General features: G+C 36.8%; 1 protein-coding gene across 3 annotated transcripts in view; it reads right to left on the bottom strand.

Annotated features, from left to right (window-relative positions):
- The window catches only part of LOC127455098 (CNK3/IPCEF1 fusion protein-like), a 51,152-nt gene extending 37,520 nt beyond the window's left edge, over window positions 1–13,632 (bottom strand). For 2 of the 3 annotated variants that reach the window (XM_051722683.1, XM_051722684.1), the window contains exons 1-4: window positions 13,407–13,632; window positions 10,544–10,701; window positions 4,834–5,036; window positions 2,694–2,778 (exon numbers count right to left, since the gene is read on the bottom strand). In XM_051722683.1, the coding sequence (XP_051578643.1) occupies window positions 2,694–2,778; window positions 4,834–5,036; window positions 10,544–10,701; window positions 13,407–13,458 (498 nt within the window). In that variant the 5' untranslated portion in view covers window positions 13,459–13,632. Of the gene's footprint in view, window positions 1–2,197; window positions 2,322–2,693; window positions 2,779–4,833; window positions 5,037–10,543; window positions 10,702–13,406 lie in introns of those variants that run through there. The other variant, XM_051722685.1, reaches the window with a different exon arrangement.
- Between the last annotated feature and the right edge of the window lie 6,558 nt (window positions 13,633–20,190).

The following is a 20,190-nucleotide window of genomic DNA, read 5'->3' as shown; positions in this document are numbered from 1 at the left end:
TCATGTAATCTCAGACTGACTCGATGTTCAGTGGGGGGCTCTGCGAGGGCCATGCCATCTGTTGCTGGGCTCCCTGTTCTTCTGTTCTAATCTTTTCTATTTGCAAAAGGAAAGTTTGGGAGTATAAAATGTATATTTCCTATTGACACACTAAAGTAGCATATATAAATAACCATCTTAAGACAAATGTTTTTGTGAAACATCTTATGTGCCTAAGACTTTTGCACAGTAATGTATATCACGTCTCTATTATACAGGGTTTCTTTAAGACCAACCTTACAACTAGTCACTCAGACAATCCACCAACTAGTTGATTTGGAAAATATGTAGTTTTGCACATACCTACTGTAAGACATGAGTCAAGTATACGACTGAACAACTGTACGTTTTTAGTAAAATTAGCTTAACTGCATTTGAATGGCACAAAAGTTTTTCCCAATTTTCTTCTAATTTACTTGAACAATCAGTTATTATTGGAAGGCTCCCTCTAGGGCCTATGTTTTGTCTGAATAGATTGGAATTGAGCCAGAAACGTACTCCTGTACTTTATTAACATTTTCTCTTACAATATACAATAGTGTCCAAAAGTCTGAGATCATATTGAAAATCTGGAATTTAAAAGCAAATCTGAAGCTGGGAATAAACATAAAGTCTTAGGATTTTAAAAAGTTTGAAACAAAGAAATGTTACCAAAACAATTATTAAGAAATGTTTAAGATTCTGCATAGTTACTAGCAAATTTGTGACTCTGACCATGTAAATTCTTTTGTACAAAAGGTCAGATTTCCTTGCTTTCCACTGTAACACATAAGATGCTCTTTGAAACATTATCAAATCATGCTGGTTTTGTATTTGTATTAAATTAGAAAAATGCAAAATAGAAGCAAATGGTCTTAAACATTTGGACCTCACTTATGTGACTAGACAGTCCAGGGTTTACTGTGACAATATCTGAGAAAAACAAGATTCAGTGAGGAATGCTGATCCAGAACAGCACTGGAGTTTGTACATTAACCTAAGAGTTTACACACATAATACACAGCTTTTTTTTTTTAATTGTAAACAGGAAGTATGCCAACAATGAACTTTAATTGGAAAATATGCCATCAGCTTTAGGAAAACAAACTCGCAGACAAAACAGTAGGAGGAAAGAAACTCCCTGGTGATTTACAATGTGTTTTATCTGTGCGTGCACAACAAGTGTGTGTTTATGTGTGTGAGACAGTCGACAGAAATTAGTTGATAGAATCATATGTCAACATTCTTAGTGTGCACATTAAGAATAACACACTAACACACTTCTTATTTCCACACTTTCCTTCCTCTATTTAGTAATGCTGTTTTCTTCTGTTGAAGACTGTGTCACATCATCTAAATTTCCAGTGTGCACATGATCCAAAATAAGAAGCATCAGAAGAGGTGTTACAGAAACTTCCTAACTCTTTAAGGTATAGTTCATCAAAGAAAAAAAAAATATATGCATTCATTATTCACCCTCATGTTGTTCCAAACATATATAAAACACAAAGGGAGATGTTAGACAGAACTTTAGCCTCAGTCACCATTTACTTTCATTGCATCTTTTTTCGTCATACAATATAAAGTGAATGGTGACTGAGGCTGTCAATCCTTAACATTCTGCTAAATATCTCCTTTTGTGTTAATTTTGGGGTGAAATATACCTTTAAATCAAGATCTGGCAAGTACTGGGTTTGTAAATGAAATCGCCATAGTTACAAAACAGCCAAGATAGTATTCTAGGGAAATGCTCAAAACACAGAGCTCTGCATAAGATAGGCTTTTCTCTTTTATGTTACATGTACAGACCCATAATATAACTGAAACTTATAAATGAACAAGAAATCTTCAAGTGTTTGAAACAACATAGGGCAAATGGTTTTCAGACGCCTTCAAAGTGACCAAGCAAACACCAAGCTTGAAATAGAATGTAAATTCCAATGACACAGCTATTAAAGTGAATCAGTGTGTGTGTGTGTGTGTGTATGTGTGTGTGTGTGTGTGTGTGTGTGTGTGTGTGTGTTTGTGCACCCAAGTAAAGGTGACAGTGTTAAACTTGCGAATGTTTCTGGGTAAATGCATGTCAAATGAATGAGAGAAATGTTATTTCAGATCAGATCAGAAGTTATTAAATTAGAAATAATAAAACAGATAAAAAAATTAAAAAAGAGTATCCTACTGTTCCAGGTCCAGATGAGAGATACTTCTCTGATGGAGTTATTATCATGTGACTGTCAACAAGTCAGTGCAGTGCAACCTCCTATCCTGTACGCTTACCACAGGTGAATAACACACGTCTTTCAGTTCTCTTATAGACTGACTTTTAAAGTCCCTCCTCTCTCTCTCTCTGTCTCTCACCCTCTCTCTCACTCTCTTCCGTCACTGTCTCAGCCCTGACTTTATTTAGTCCACTGTGCACACACACACACACACACACACACACACACGCACACACGCACACACACACGTAATGGAAAACATGTGTTTGACAGCATTATAGTGAGTTTTTGTATATCAGGACCAGACCAAACAAACAAACAATTATTTAGGCGAGGACAGACCTAGTGTTGCTGTGCAGTGTGTATTCAGTTCTCATGCCATTTTTATACAAACAGTTTTTCATTTTCGGATGATCTGTTTCTTTAAACTAAGCAATATAATGCAAACACACTCACCTTATCCACTGTGGTGTCCAGATCTTTACATAGAGAGATGAGTTTCTCATTCGCTGGATATCCAGTCTGCTGTGCAAACTGATATCTGTAAAAGGAACAACAAACTTTTTAGAAATTATTCTTTTTTTATATGGAAATTAATTGTTCATTTCAATTCAGAGCACATAATATATTGCTACAAATAAAAACAAATAAAAATAATGACATATAAAAATATTATTTTGTGAAATGTTACAAATTACTTGTGAGTTGATCATTAAACTGTAAACTATAAATTGCCGGTTTACTTTGGGAACCTCTGTATTACAACAATCAAATCTAAAATAAAAAATAAATTAAAAAAATTAAACATATTAATACATGTCTGTACTATAAATATTTGTTCTCCTGGTACAAATGACTCTTGTTTCCATCCTCTAAAATATCTGAGAGAAATACTTCAATAACAGTGCTCAAACTATTTGATAAACACACATTTGTTAACACGGCTTTGTGCTCAAAATCATAGGTTGTATATAAACACACAGTTACATATTGCTCTATGACTGCATATACACCTTGTAGTTAAGTGCGCCGTTTAGCAAATTTTAAAAACATTGATGGATAATTCAAATGCTTTCCATCACTTTTAAATAAAAGTTAAATAATAAAGGTAAATAGTAAAGTAGAGTTAAATAATAAAATATCTCTCTCTCTACTTTAGTAAAGGATGCTAATAGTAATTAGAAAACACACCAGGAGAAAAACGCAGGTGAGGATTTGAGGAGAGAGACGAGAGATTCCAAGTGTATTCTAATGGATAATTAATGGGATACTGTTTATTTAAACAAATGACAAGACTGCAGTGTCTATTGTGCTCTTCTCATTGCTATTGCAGAATAAATAGACAAAGCCAAGAACCCTCAACACAGCGCTTAAACAACGGATGACTGTATCGCAACCTCATTACATAATTATCACTTAGTTGTATCCGTATAACGAAAACTTATTTGCATAAACACCTTCTTAACAATCCATTCTCAATGTGTCTTGGGCGAATTTTTACGTGCCATTTAATGTGGTCAAGTGCAAACGGATTGTGGATTGATAGGGATGTCCTGATACCATTTTTTTGAGAGTACTCGCCGATACCGAGTCCGATACCTGTTTTTTTTTTTTTTTTTTTTGAATTCCAAGTTTTTCAATTTTATCATCAAAATAGTGTTTAAATAAATTAATCCATTCAAACTTTAATCAAATGAAAATATATAAATTAATTTTCAACATAATATTGTATTATTTTAATTAAATGAAGTGCTTATATACAGAACCTCACAGCACAATCCAAAATACAACACTGGAGTTATATTTTGTCAAATAAAGTGATCCATAACAGAGCATCACATATATGAGAAACTGCTAAAATATAACACAATTACTATTGATTTATTAGTATTATTATTAGTAGTAGTTGTAGTAGTAGTACTACAGTAAATATTTCATAACACTACAGTAGTGATATATTTCTGTCATACTTTTTTCATTTAAACTGAGCTTTTATTTTGAAGTGTTTCTGTGTTGTTATGACGGTCAATCCAGAAAAGCCGGTCCTATGTGACTCAAAGTGATTATTAAACCGCAAATAGCCGCTATTTAATTAAATAAATATGTAGACTGTATGTGCCTCGTGCTACAAAGTGAATTTAAGCTCTGTTCACTGTTATCTATTACAAACAGAGCACTTGATGCTCAAGACGGTGTCTATCCATGTATGAGCCAAAGAGATGCTTTAAAAGGTACGTGCAGCTGGCGTCAGCACAACACTGTCGCCACACATTCACAAGTGCTCACATTTGAAGTTCGCAGCATATTCAAACTATAATTTATCTCATTAAATCACAGCTTTTGTGGCTAAATAATCTCACTAAGACATAACATGATTTTAATTTGTGCGCTAAATGTTTACGCAATGACATTCACACGTCAGATGGTATCAGTTTTCGGTATCGGTGCATTTTTATGAGCATGAGTACAAGTACATGAGCACAGTATCGGACCCGACATCCCTAGTTCTGATCACCGAAAACTCATTAAAGAAAGCCTGTGTTTCAGCCTGTGGATAAACACACACAGGTAGCACTGTATCTGTGTGTGTTCTCACCTGTTAAGCTGAGAAATAAGTCCCTTGGCTGCTGCAATCACATCCACCACTGCCTGCAGTACTTGTTTTGGCAGCTTGGTGGCGCTCTGTCCATCACTGGATTTAACGCGCCAGTGGCCCTGTATGCTCATCTGCAGAGTGTGTGCTACTGCATGCAGGTTCTCTGTCAAACTGCGCAGGCTGTCACCACCAACACTGTATGTCTGCGCAGACACAGGAAAGAGGATGTTAGTATGCTAGTATATGTTTTAAATAAAGGATGCTTTTGCAACAGAATACATAAATCATAGTTTTATTTCATTTCACATCTGATGCCCAAAAAACTTTTTTAAAACAACATTTTATATTTATAACTTGTTTATCATTTCTTCTTATTATCTTCAATTCTTATAAAACCCTTCTTAATCAATCTACTTTTTTGTTGATGATTTTACAGAACTGTTATCAACTACTTCCTCTGAAATTGACTGTTTTGTTATTGCTGGGGATTTCAACATTCATATAGATAATCCTGAACACAACACTGCCAAAGAACTCAAAACAGTTTTAAAGACTTTTGATCTGACTCAACATGTAGATGGACCCATACACAATCACAGACACACTCTTGATCTGCTCATTTGAAAGGGTCTGACCATTTCATCCACTATTATTAAGGACGTTGCGCTATCTGACCATTTCTGCATTTTCTTTGAAATACTGATTTCTCCTGCCACTGAAGTTAGATCTGTCTCTGTCAAAAAGGGGAACAAATGAGAACACTAGTGTGCAATTTAGCAAGGTTATGTCTTTGAAACCGAGTATATCCGCAGACTGTGTTGATGATCTCCTCGATAACTTTAACTCAAAAGTTAAAAATGCTATTGATGGCATTGTTCCTGTAAAGGGCCGAGTGATCACTGGCAGGCATAAAGCACCTTGGAAAAACACAACAGCAGTCAAAAACATAAAAAGAACATGCAGGAAAGCAGAACGAATGTGGCAGAAAACACAACACAACTTGAAGTCCATTATAATATCTATAAAGACAGCCTTCATGCTTTCAATATGGAATTAGGCACAGCTAGGCAGACCTTCGTCTCAAACATTATTAACAGCAATATAAACAACACCCGCACTCTTTTTGCAACTGTAGAGAGTCTAACAAACCCCCCAACACAGGTTGCCTGTGAAATGCTCTCTGACAGAAAATGCAACGAGTTTGCATCTTTTTCATGAAGAAGATACTGTAAATTATATTAGAATGGCGATCAGCTCGTCCTCATGTTGCACTGAGGTCAGACAGCACCCACCACAAAAACTTGATGGCAAATTGATGGCAAAACCCTGGAAGAAATAGTACAGCATCTTAAAACTTCAACCTGCTGTCTTGACACACTCCTCACAACATTTTTTAAAAATTTGTTCAACTGTCTGAAAAAAGATCTGTTAGAAATAGTAAATGCGTCACTCCTTTCAGGCACATTTCCGAAGTCCCTGAAAACTGCAGTTGTCAAACCCCTTCTTAAAAAGAGCAATCTAGATAACTCAATATTGAACAACTACGGACCAATTTTAAATCTTCCTTTCATAGGCAAAATCATTGAAAAGTTTGTTTTCAATCAGCTGAACAAATTCTTAATCTCGAATGGCTACTTTACAGCGTAGAGACGGCGCTCATAAAGATCCTTAATGATATTCGGCTAAATACTGATTCAGGTAAAATATCAGTGCTGGTATAATTAGATCTCAGTGCTGCTTTTGACACTGTTGACCACAACATTCTCCAAGACAGATTGGAAAACTGGGTAGGGCTCTCTGGGACAGTCCTCAGCTGGTTCAGATCATATCTAGAAGGTAGGGGTTACTATGTGAACATAGTAACATCTGAGTGGACATCCATGACGTGTGGAGTCCCACAAGGCTCAATTCTTGCACCGCTCCTGTTCAAACTGTATATGCTCCCACTAGGCCAATTTATGAAAAAGAACCAAACTGCATACCATAGCTATGCAGATGATACCAAGATCTATCTAGCCCTATCGCCAAATGACCACAGCCCCATAAATTCTCTGTGCCAGTGCATTGATGAAATTAACAGTTGGATGTGCCAAAACTTCCTTAGTTAAACAATGACAAGACAGAGGTCATTGTATTTGGCAACAAAGGCGAACTTCCAAAGGTGAATACATACCTTGACTCCAAGGGCCTAAAGACAAAAATTCAAGTAAGAAATCTTGGTGTCATTTTGGAGTCAGATCTTAGTTTCAGTAGTCACATCAAAGCAATAACTAAATCAGCTTATTATCATCTAAAAAATATAGCCAGAATTAGATGTTTTGTATCCAGTCAAGACTCTTGTTCATGCATTCATCACCAGTAGGGCAGACTTCTGCAATGGACTCCTAACCGGCCTTCCCAAAAAGACCATTAGACACCTGCAACTCATTCAGAATGCTGCTGCCAGGATTCTCACCTGAACCAAAAAATCTGAGCATATTACTCCAGATCTCAGGTCTTTACGCTGGCTTTCAGTTATATTTAGAATTGATTTTAAAGTACTATTACTCGTTTATAAATCGCTCAATAGCCTAGGAGCTAAATACTTTTCAGATATGCTTGTTGAATGTAATCCTAACAGACCTCTCAGATCATTAGGATCAAGTAAGTTAGACATACAGAGGGTTTACTTAAAACAAGGCGAGACAGCGTTTAGCTGGAACCAGCTTCAAGAAGAGGTTAGATGTGCCCCAACAGTAGCCACCACATTTAAATCCAGACTTAAAACACATCTGTTTAGCTGTGCACTTTCTGACTGAGAATTGTGCTGCACTTATTGATTTCACTGAATCATTTTGCTTTTATCTTTCTTTCATTTAATTAATCTATTTTATTATTTTTATTTTATTTGTATATCACTTTTTCTCAATATGTTTACAATTTCTGGTTATCCTCTGTTTAATCAGGGAAGGTTAACAACAGTTACGGATGGTGTTAACAACTTAGTTATCCTCTGCTGTGCCAGGGAAGGTTTCTTCTGTTTAATAATTATAATAATTATAATTTTCTTTATTTATCACACATTATACATTTGCACATATACAGTGAAATTCTTCTTTTTCACATATCCCAGCTAGGCTGGGGTCAGAGTGCAGGGTCAGCCATGATACAGCACCCCTGGAGCAGATAGGGTCAAGCGCCTTGCTCAAGGGCCCAACAGTGGCATGTTGGTGGTGCTGGGGGTTGAACCCCTGACCTTCTGATCAGTAACCCAGAGCCTTAACCGCTGAGCTACCACTGCCCACCGCTGAGCTACCACTGCCCCTAATCAGGGAAGGTTAACAACAGTTATGGATGGTGTTAACAATTTAATATTATTTTTCTTCTTATTCATTTGAATCATTTTTAATTTTTTCAAATGTATTTTATTACGTTTAATTCTTATTTCATGTTCTTAATTGGTTTTTATTTTTTTTTATGTATCTTGTATTTTCTTTAAAATGTATATGTAAAGCACTTTGAATTGCCATTGTGTATGAAATGTGCTATGTAAATAAACTTGCCTTGCCTTGCCTACCCTAGAATGTCTGGCATGTCCCCCATCCCATTCTCTCTCTCACTCTCTGTCTCTCTCTCTCTCTCGCACCATCAGGTCCATATTAATCCTTCCAATGGGCAAAACATTTACAGTACATGGAGTACATCCACTGGCAGCTCAGTGAAAGCTCACAGTCTACAAACTAGCAGTTAATATATTTATTTATGATCTGAAAATTATGTGAAATATATTTATGTCTACTAACTGCACATAATCAACACTAGAAATCTGTGACATTACATGGCTAAGATGCCAGTCTGGTTAAAAAACTTTTGTAAGGTCCACTGTTGGTTTTTTAAGATGTATCTAGACTTTTTATCAAATACATGGTATAAGTATTATGCATTATAAAATTAAAGATCAAGAAGTGGGAACTACAGGACAACTTCTCTAAAATAGTCCAGACACTTTGTGGGAGAATGTTATCTGATATCTGGATGACTGTATTGTGTTAAAGGCCTCTGAGAACAAAGATCTAAAGTCGGGATTATAATTAGGAAAATAGGCTAATTATAATCAGACATATTCTAACCCTAAAATAACATTTTTTGCAGTTTTACATGTGAATTAAATAATTATTTAGTCAGCTGGGAACAATGTTGTCCCCACAAGGATAACAACCACCCCACCAGTGTGCACTCACCATCCTGATCTCATTAATATACGTAGCTATTTGTACGTTAATATCTGTAACATTTAAACGTGTGTTTGTACGTTTAGATAGACACTAAAACGTACAATATGGATGTTTGAAAGCATCTAAAATGTAAACATTTTTACGTATTTACAGCTTTAGAAATGTAAAATATTAACAAATCCATTACAACTATATTTGAATACGCAAATCGATTATAAATATATTTGCTCATTTTTACTGTTTTATAGATATTTTAAATCCTTTAACCCTACCCCAACCTCTAAACATAACCACATTTCAACAATATAAACACATGTAACAAGTAGATTAATGTACTGTAGCAATAATTTCTGTTACAATATATTACTTTATATATATTTTACAGTCGACAATCCCACGCCTACTCCTTAACCTAAACATAACCATTTATGTTGAAACTCGTAACAGGCAGATACATTTAATCAGTAATTCCGAAAAATGGCAAAATTCTGTACAAAAGTAGTCCAAAGGGTGATGCGCTGCATCCGATGTGCCCCCTGATGGCATATAACAGCTTTGCGTGAGGTGGAGAGTAGAATTTAAATGATTAATGGCTGTAAATCTTCTCCTGATACACTCCAGAACGGCACTGTCATTTCTCATTCAAACATATACATCACAGAATACGGCTGTCGCAAACGGTCACGACATCACTGCCATAAAACCATTGGTCGTAATGCTTGAGGCAGCAATTTTTGCACGTTCAAAATGAAACCAACTCAGGTTGAGGTTACAGCAGGTGCGACAGTGCTGCGGCGGATGGAGACAGAGATCGTTGAATAAAAGGCTTGATTTTGGGTCTGTTCTTCACAGAAAGCAGTCTGAAGTTTTGGATTATAGCTAACAAATGAATGGATTCATTTTATTGTTGTTTTATGGTGCTTTTTGGGGTTTATTTTGTTTTTTGGCATATTCTGAAAACTCCTTTTGTGTCCCATGGCAAACAAAAATAAAATTAAATGCTTAATAAATGATTAAATGATTACAGAGTTATTAATTATTTTAACATTTTAAAGTTTAGTCTTGGTTAAAGTGATATATTCCATTAAAACGTTGTATAGGGCAGCAGAAATCACACACAACTGAATGAAACCGTTAAAATGTTATATTATAATGTCAACTGCATTAAATAAATGAGATGGCATTTAACTAATCTCATTGATTATAAATTAAATGTAATGAACTTATTAATTCTATGAATTATTCCATATTAATCCATTCAGACAGTACACTTAACATTTTAATATTTCTAAAGGTGTTAATGCTTAAAAAGATGACGTTTAGATGTTGTCAATATGTCAGTATTGTACATTGCAGTATATTAAGAGAATGTGCATTTGCTAGAACCAAACTTTACATAAGAATACATACGAATTCTCATGAGATCACGTTGGTGCACACACACACACACATACATACACACACACACACACACACACACTGCTCCAGAGTCCTACCAAAGCACAGAGTTTTTCCACAGCTTCCAGTATGAACTCCTGATGTCCGATTTTATGCACTCCGAGTTTCTCCAGCTTGGAATAGGAGAGCTGCAGCAGATCTGAGCCAGAGAGCTGCCATTCAGAGAACGGGTACTGCTGTAAAGGAGCATCTAGGCCTGACACACACACAAACAAAGCATTGCAAAGTTACTAATATATAAATATCTATATCTTTAGACAGACAGACAGACAGACAGACAGATAGATAGATTTAAAAAAAATTATAACGTTTTAAATCTGTTGTTAATATTGACTATGATGGGGCAAAAGGGACATAACATGCCATGAAATCAAACAATAAAGCTTCCTGAATTTTACGTGGAGCCAAATGGATACAACAAGTATGCACAAAGGCTGCAAGCTTAATTCTGTCAGCAGTTGCTTCAAATAGAGTTAATGTATACTGTAAGTTACTTTACAATAATACAAAAAAATTATTATGTTAATTTGCATTATGTATGAAAATTATACTTAAATCAAAATAAAAAACAAAATAGAAGAACAGAAAAACATATTAAAGAAGAATAGTTTGTGATGACAGAGAGATGCCAACACTTTATGAATGAAAGGAAACACGCACAGAAATACCTTAGATCCCTTATAATGGAAGGAAATGAATGGTGTAGCATGAAAGTGTCCAGCACACTGAAGCTATGCAGCCAACTGTTGTTGCAATTCAAACACACCTGCCATGTATTTACTTGACAAAACTTTGGGATGTTAATTATGTTCTTTTTTAAATGTATACTGATGTTAAATTTGGAATGATTCATGTGAACATCCAGCTGACAGACGCTGTTGCTAAACTGACTCTTATCTGTGCATATTGTACTGTAAACTACTGTGTGCTCACACATACAAACAGGCCAGGCTCAAATAGAACAGCAAATGCTAAGGGTTTAAGCTCATTTCTCTGAGCTGGTGGAACCCAAGTATTTTGGGCCCTGAAGGAAATTCCTTTGTCCTTGATATTTACGCAACGTCACCCAGTGCCAAAAGATCTGAGTCTCATAACGATCTGAAACTATTTTCCAGATTTATAGCACATGCACTGCATTACACAGTATCATGATTCCGGTGTCCTACAAACTCATAATAGGATTATTTTTTACTATTAAGTTGTAAAAATTTATATAAAATGTAAGCCAATAGCAGGCAGTAAAAACATTTGGACAGCTATAACAAATTAGACAATCTGGCTGTATTATTATAAATAGTGAGTTCTGAACTACACTGAAAAACAAAAGTATTTTGTGGTAAATATAGCAGAAAAGATTAAGTACTTTCTACGCTGAATATGTTCAAACGTGAACTTGAAAATATTAAGTAAATTCTACTTTTGTACTCAATTCAAACGTAAAAATGAATGCTCTAGCTTTTAAGTAAATATTATTCATGATTGTTTGTTATCTTTAAAATGTGTCATTATGTATCACTCCTAAAGTAGATTTTTTTTTCAATATTTATTCGCTAATTTGAGTAAATATCACAGGTAAATAAAATAAGTAACTTATACGTAACTTTTCGAAGATGGTGTTCCCAGCATGCACTAGGCTTTTATAATAAATAAGCTTGCGTGGTTTCAATGTTTGCAAGTTTATTTACACCATTTTTATTGTTGATTTTGTTGTTACGTTTGGTAACTTCTTGTTTTGTGCAGTCTACAGTTAATTTTCGACTCAAAATGACCTGTTAATGATCATAAAAAATGATCTGTTGATTGGTGCCGTCATCGTGTTTTGTGTTTCTTTAAAGAAAAGGAGGGACGAGTCATAATTCATTTTTGTGGTAATCAATATTATGTCACAAATGCTGTCGATTGAGCTTAACTTGTACTGAACCCGGAATATTCCTTTAAGAAAAAAGCAAGGAGATTTTATATTATGCAAGATGTGTGGGTTTCCCTGAGCAACCGTGCGAGAAACCATCAGTGAATCAGTGGATGACAAATCTATAGTGTGAAATTAGTTGAAAACTAGTTAGTTGAAGTTATGAGATATAGTTAAAGAACAAAAAACACTTTTAGGGTTGGAGCTCTTCCACACTAAAATGTCAAAGGCCCACTTCACAGTATCAAGCCACATTTAAGCTCATAAGATAATAGAAATACAAAGTAAAAACACAGTTATGTTGCCTAGGCTGTTGACGGGTGTGGCAGATGAGTGAATAAATTGTAACTTTACATTACACTAATACAGTTACATACAGTTGACTTTATTATAACATTACATTACTAGTTTATTACTATGACGACGACGACGACGACAACAAACAAACAACAACAACAACAACAACAACAACGAGTATTTACAAGCAAGTCCACAAAATGTGGTTCATAAGTATTACAGTCGTACTAATGTAAATACAAGGTAAATACACCGTAACATGAACTCTAATGTAAAGTGTGGTCAAATAATATTTTAAGGGGGAGAGAGAAGAATTGTAAAGTGAAGCCAAAGATGGTGATCAGAATTTAGCAAAACACGAGCATGAGCAATGTGGGCCAGTCTGGACTCGCACAGAGTATGACAGCAGCAGATTTCAACAGTTTCTATACAAGGAAACGAGAAGACGCACAGTGTATCTACACAACGTCTGTTTGTAAAGTATTTTCGCTCATGTATCCACCAACTGAGAGTTAGTTACGAACAAGCGCACATCAACAACAACAAACCTAAACGCGCTTCCTCATTCCACTAAAACCTTCCCTTCCACATGGATTTGTGTTGTTCCTGTTTTATTCGGTCATATCTCCCTGCCTACTATAGAAAGTTACCTGTCGGTCGCTAACAACAGCACAAACACAAACACGCGCTGTTACCTTTGAGCCACTCGCTAACTCTCTCGGGGCTCCAAGACGTCACGGGCTCCATGATCTTGGGAACATTGATGGATTCAAATCCCTGAAGTTTCCTGAAGTTGATCAAAGGAAAGAAAAGTCCATCCTGCTGGCTGGCACACCTTACTACAGGTAAAGGCTGCGTCGTCAGCCAATGGAGTGAGGAGCTGCTGTCAGGCCGTGATTCCGCGCCTTTCTCGGTTTGCAGGGAGGGGTTGACGAAACCGTTTCATGAAGACTGTTTTATTTAACCAATATCAAATCAGTTTCCTTGGGTTGCCTGACGCACCCTCAGCATGCGCAAAGTGTTTTGATAACCGTTTACACTGAAAAAAGTGGGAACTTGTTACCTCAACGATTTCCACTATCTCTATAGGCTACTAAAAATGACTTTCGTTGGTGTAAGCTAATTTGCCAGGTTAATTTTGTCAAATTAAATAACATGTTTTTTAATAGAATAAAATCGTTTAAAGGCACATTTAAAGTTACCTCACAAATTTGTTTTGTGTAGTTCTTTTTGGGAAGTGTTAATGGCTGGTCTAAACGAACTTGGTGACAGTTAAGGTGTGTTTTTTCGACGCTGTCTCGGGTATAAAAATAAAATAAAAATGCCGTCAAAACACCGATGATACGTTCGGTGTGAACAGCCCCTTAACGTGGGTAAAAGACGTCCAACTTTCGTTTGAAGGAATATTCCGGGTTCAATACAAGTTAAGCTCAATATACATCATTTGTGGCACATTGTGGATTACCACAAAATTAATTTAGATTTGTCTCTATTAAAAAACTGTTACAGTGAGGCACTTACAATGGAAGTGAATGGGTGGCAATAGTAAACATTAAAATACTCACTGTTTTAAAAGTATAACCGCAAGACAGAAACAATACGTGTTAACATGATTTTAGTGTGATAAAATCACTTGCTAACCTTTTCTGTGTAAAGTTATATCCAACATCGTAAACACTAAAATAGCCATAAAAACAACAATTTAAACAACTTTACTGCTGAAATAACACCTGAGTTTTAACAGAAGAATTAATGTAAGGGCTTTTATAAAATGATAAGCTTCACATTTCTCTGTTTAAACTTTCCAAAATTTGGCCCCATTCACTTCCATTGTAAGTAACCTCGATTTTTTCTCTCGATTTTTACCGAAGTGGTAGTGTTTGGCCCCCCTTACACAACTAAACCTATAATTAATCATCTAGGCCCCCTTACCTCTAATTTACACAACCAAGCAAGAAATCTTGGCGTGACTTTCGATTCCGATTTAAAGTTTGATAAACATATACAGTCTGTGGTAAGATGTGGCTTCTTCCAACTAAGGGCCACAGCGAAAATGAAACCTTTTCTGACTTTTAAGGATCTGGAGGTTGTTATACATGCTTTTATTTCTTCCAGACTGGATTACTGTAACTCATTATAATATGGTATTTCTTATGCCTCATTGTCACATCTGCAGTTAGTTCAAAATGCTGCTGTTAGGCTTCTGACTGGAACTAGGAAGCATGCTAGTATATCACCTGTGTTGGCTTCTCTCCACTAGCTCCCAGTTAATGCAGAATTCAGTATAAGATTATATTATTTGTTTTTAAGGGTCTTAATGGCTTGGCACCTCCTTACATTGCAGAACTCCTTCAGCAATATACTACTTCTAGACCTCTAAGGTCATCACAGAATCTTCTTTTAATCATTCCTAAGTCTCGTTTAAAATCGAAAGGACATTGTGCCTTCTCTGTTGCGGCTCTGTGCCATTGGAATAGTTTGCCTCTCCATATCAGATCCTGTACCACAGTTGATGTTTTTAAATCTCATTTGAAGACTCATCTCTACTCTCTTGCTTTTGACTGTATCTAGTGTGTGTAACTACATTTATTTGTGTTGGTTTTAGTATCTATGTTCTCTGAATGTGCACGATTTATTTATGTCTCCTTTTTGTAAAGCACTTTGGTCAACATGTGTTGTTTTTAAATGTGCTATAGAAATAAATGTGATTGATTGATTGATTTTTTCTTTTTTTGAAGAAAAGGAGAAACGAGTCTAAATTAATTTTTGTGGTAATCAACATTATGCAACAAACGCTGTCGATTGAACTTGTATTGTATTAAAGATATTCCTTTAAGAAATTGTGAAATTACTTTAAATTGTTTATAGCAAGTTAGTTAATGTCTAATTGACCCATGGTCTGTCCCAAGAGGCAAACAGGTGAATTCAACAATTCAACTTCACCTGGACACCCCCAAAGCGAGGCAACTTTCCCGTAAACATTGTAGTGCCCGCTAATGTTTGTGTGAGAAATGAGTGGTTTGGGATCTGTGTGTCTTGTGTGTGTGTGTGTGTGAATGCAGAATTCTTTATTAAAGTCATTGACATTATTTATTGTTCAAACTTGATAAGGCATGTCAGAAAAGCACCATGCAGACTTGGTTTAAATGGACTATACAAATTATGCCTCACATTCAAAGCCAGCATGTTGTAAACAGGAGTGCATCACTTTGTAGTTATATATACATGTAAAATAAGGCTATATAGGGACCATGATTCAGAACATATGGATATGGAATAATTTAAACATAAAAGGGCCGCTGCTTCAAAAGCAAAACAAGTGCATGATTTGATTTGCATTCTATTGTAGCGCAAAGATGGCAAATGAGCTTTGAGTGGCCATGTGAAATGTATCCTTGAAGCTCTTGAACTGTTTGATAATAGTTTCACTGAGTTATGGTGGCATTGTGTGTACAGGGATGACCTGACCTGGAATATAATTCAAAACCCAATGTTCTCAACTGGACTAGGCCTACTAAATATGAGCAACACATTGTCACTGAAAGATTTAAACTTGCCTTTCACTGTCACATTTGAAATACAGTAGGGGTGAAATATACACAGAATTAATGCAAACATATATGGAAATGGGTGAATATAATTGTTTTTATTATTATTATTATTATTATTATTATTATTCCATTGAAATAATTTGACTAATAGCCTACAATTTTTTTATTTAACATTTATTAGTACCACATTCAATTACATTGACCCGTGGCCTAGTTTCAAGTGGACTAGTTTAAGGTCACAGTGTATTGGTTCTCAGATCTCTATTTAAGTGCAGTGTAAATCTGACAGAGATTCAATCCCTGAGGCTATCATCCTCCCTCTCAAGCGCTAGATGGGTGAAAGAAATAGCCAAATACCATTCAGTCTTTTGCATGCCTGAACACATCAGGTTCTACATGTTGACAATGGTAAATGATAGAAAAGAGAATCACTGTTTCACCAGCTCACGTCTATTCAGATAAATTTAATTCCTTCCAGGATTCTGGATTGCTTTGCCTAAAACACAACTGCATGACTATTTCTGGAGTTAGATGTAGATCTGTTTAGGCTTTCTGGCTTTTTTGAGGGAATCTTTTGGCTCAAAGTGAGGTTATATTTTCTATCTTCAATTCCTCTCTTCTTTTGCATGGACTGTATGTATCATTAAAGAGTCAACTCAATTTCTACCAGAAAGACTCGGAACAAACATTTATTATAATTGATATCATTGACTGAATAATAGAATTATTTGGCGTACACCCCCATCTGACAGTCTAATGAGAGTCTTAAGCGAACCATGAAAACCTGCTGGGGAAGATGGCAGGTGCGAGGAGCCTACACCCAGCAGAAGGACAGGGACACAGCATGTGGTGGAGGGGTAGAGGAGGTTGCCAAGCTGACACACTGAGGCAGCAGTATGTTAGGCTGTTCACCAATCTATAAAGCGAGAGGTGTGATATGATAGGTTAATTGAAATTATGAATGGGAGAATGAGGTAACAGACTACAATGAGTCTTCCTGATAGAATTACCGCTATGCTTCCATTTCCATCCTTGCGCTTCTCAGAACAACTTCCTCTTTGGCATGTTGCTCTGCTCATCTTGAGAAAACAGTTCTTGCTTTTATGATGTTTGCTTTCATTTAAATGACTTCTAACAGGGCTCTGATCCAATCTGTTTTTTCATCATTAGTGTTTGCTGGTTATTTTTCTCAAGGTGGCTGCTAAGAAAAGACTAATTATGCAACTCAAATGGAAATGAATTTACACCTGGCAGAAAGACAGAGTGATGACACAGAAACTTCCACTTAATGCATATTCACATAAAATCAAGGACTCTCTCAACCACTTCCCTCCCTTGCCCTCTGTCTCTCTAAGAGAAACTGTGCTTTTCATTTTAATCTACATTAATGTATTCAAATGTACTGCACAGCACTTTGTCAGTTATGGTTTTGCATAAGATTTAAAGGAAGCTGTCTTGTTTGTTTTGCATACAAAATATGTTTCATGCAGATGGCTCTGAGATGTTAGAGGATATTTGGAGACTTCCTTTTTGTCTCCCAGCCAAGGCCTCTTTAGCTTAAACACATTCGGAATGGCATACTGTATTTGAAAGACAATACTGTAGTATGCAGTATGTAAACTGTGCACAGCATGCAAAGTGTAACAGACTCCGGAGAACAGAAGTTAAGATCCATATGCAGTTTAATAGTAAATGTGCAACTCAAACAGACAGGCAGGGTAAATCACAAGTAATGGAACAGCGTAGACAGATGAGAGACATAGTCATAAACAGGCAAAGGTCAGGGCAGGCAGCAAACAATCACAGTAAGAGTCCAGGTAAACGATAGGTAAACAAGGTAGGCAGCAGAGTATCAAACGGTGAGTAACAGGCAGAAGTCAAACACAGACAGGCAGTATAAACAGAGGTAAATGCTCAGAAATGTTAGCAGAAGCAAAAACAAGACTTCACACTCACTATTGTTTGAACAGCGCTTAAATAGTCTATGAAATAGGGAACAGGTGTGAGAGTAATCAGTCCAGATTGCCATGCTGGGAAGCGTAGTTCGTGGTGCCCTCAGAACTCGGGTGAGGGAGACCTCTGGTGGTGAGCAGGAGGAGTCCTTGGGTTCGTAACACAAAGTTTCTGTTTGCATGAATTATGGCAAATGACAGCTTTTACCAAAATGTGCTGTATACAACTCGAACACAATGCATTGTATACTAAATTCCCACATTCAAATTTAACTTGACCTTTTCAGTGAAATTTTCAGTGGACAAATGAACTGGAAGCAATATCAACTGGCATTATTAACATCTCCTTCATGAGTCATGACTCATTATTTGATTGGATTGCCAATAGTTAAGATGTATTTTTATTTTACACAGAATTAGATTAAAAATGCAAATTGGTTGATGACAACTGGATTCCACTCTCAATTAATGGTAAATGTAAAACGAATTAATGCAACATAGTAAGGTCATGTGACAACAATGTAGCATATTACTTTTGAAAAGAGTACATGCATATCCATACTGCACACTACATTTTTTTAAATAGTGTGCAAAAAGATGATCTATGGGCTTCATCCGAAAACGTAGGCAGCTGACTTGCTGCCTTGCTGTCTAAACAGTTAATGGCTTAACCGACAGTGTTTTTTGAATGAATGGATCTTTTATGGAAACTGGTCTTAGAACAGTTTAAAAAGCACCTTATTTTCATCCTACCTCCATATACAGCCTCCGAAGGCAGCATTTTTCTGTTTTAGGACGCAGTGATAATGTGCAATATGCAGTGAGCAGTATGCTTGTATTCCTTTCTGAACATAAACACTGTCATACCAGACTGATCTCACAGTGAATTTGGCAACAGTAGGTTGAAATTTCAGCTGAAATTGATCTGTGCTTACAGAAATTTAAGCCACTGCCCTCAGTTTCAAGGCAAGTAGGCAAGTAGGCTGCAGCCAGAAGATTTCCAAATGGGGGAGGAAACTCCAAAAGAGGACAGGGTAAGTGAGTTCGACTTCGACTGAGGCTTGCCTTACAGATTGGCGAGATTTGCCGCTTGCAGTCGGGGGACCATGTGAGTTCCTCAGTGATGTGGACACCGAGGAACTTGAAGCTGCTGACTCTCTCCACTGGTGCTCCATTGATGGTGATGGGGCTATGTTCTCTGTCTTTTATCCTGATGTCCACCACAAGTTCCTTGGTCTTACTGACGTTGAGGGAGAGGTTGTGCTCCTGACACCAGTGTGTCAGAGTGTGCACCTCCTCTCTGTAGGCTGTTTCATCATTGTCAGTGATCAGACCTACCACCGTCATATCATCAGCAAACTTAATGATGGCATTGGAGCTATCTGTTGCCACACAGTCATGTGTATACAGGGAATACAGGAGTGGGCTGAGAACACAGCCCTGAGGGGCTCCAGTGTTGAGGGTCAGTGATGAGGAGATGTTGCTGCCCATTCTAACCACCTGGCGTCTGCTCGACAGGAAGTCCAGGATCCAGCTGCACAGCGAGCTGTTTAAGCCCAGAGCCCGGAGTTTCACATCAAGCTTGGAAGGCACTATGGTGTTGAATGCTGAGCTGTGGTCTACAAACAGCATTCTCACATATGAGTTCCTTTTTTCCAGGTGGGAAAGAGCAGTGTGTAGTGTAGATGCAATGGCATCATCAGTGGAGCTGTTGTTGCGGTATGCAAACTGCAGTGAGTTCAGTGAGGCAGGCAGCACAGAGCAGATGTAATCTCTGATTAGCCTCTCAAAGCATTTGCTGATGATGGGGGTCAGAGCAACAGGACGCCAGTCATTTAAGCAAGTGATTTTGGATTGCTTTGGTACAGGCACAATGGTGGATGTTTTAAAGCATGTGGGGACCACAGACAAGGAGAGGGAAAGGTTGAAAATGTCAGTAAAAAGTTGGTTCACGCACGCTCTGATGACACGGCCCA

The sequence above is a fragment of the Myxocyprinus asiaticus genome, chromosome 17 (genome assembly GCF_019703515.2).
Source record: "Myxocyprinus asiaticus isolate MX2 ecotype Aquarium Trade chromosome 17, UBuf_Myxa_2, whole genome shotgun sequence".
NCBI classification, from domain to species: Eukaryota; Metazoa; Chordata; class Actinopteri; order Cypriniformes; family Catostomidae; genus Myxocyprinus; species Myxocyprinus asiaticus.
This window is presented reverse-complemented; position numbering and strand designations above follow the sequence as displayed.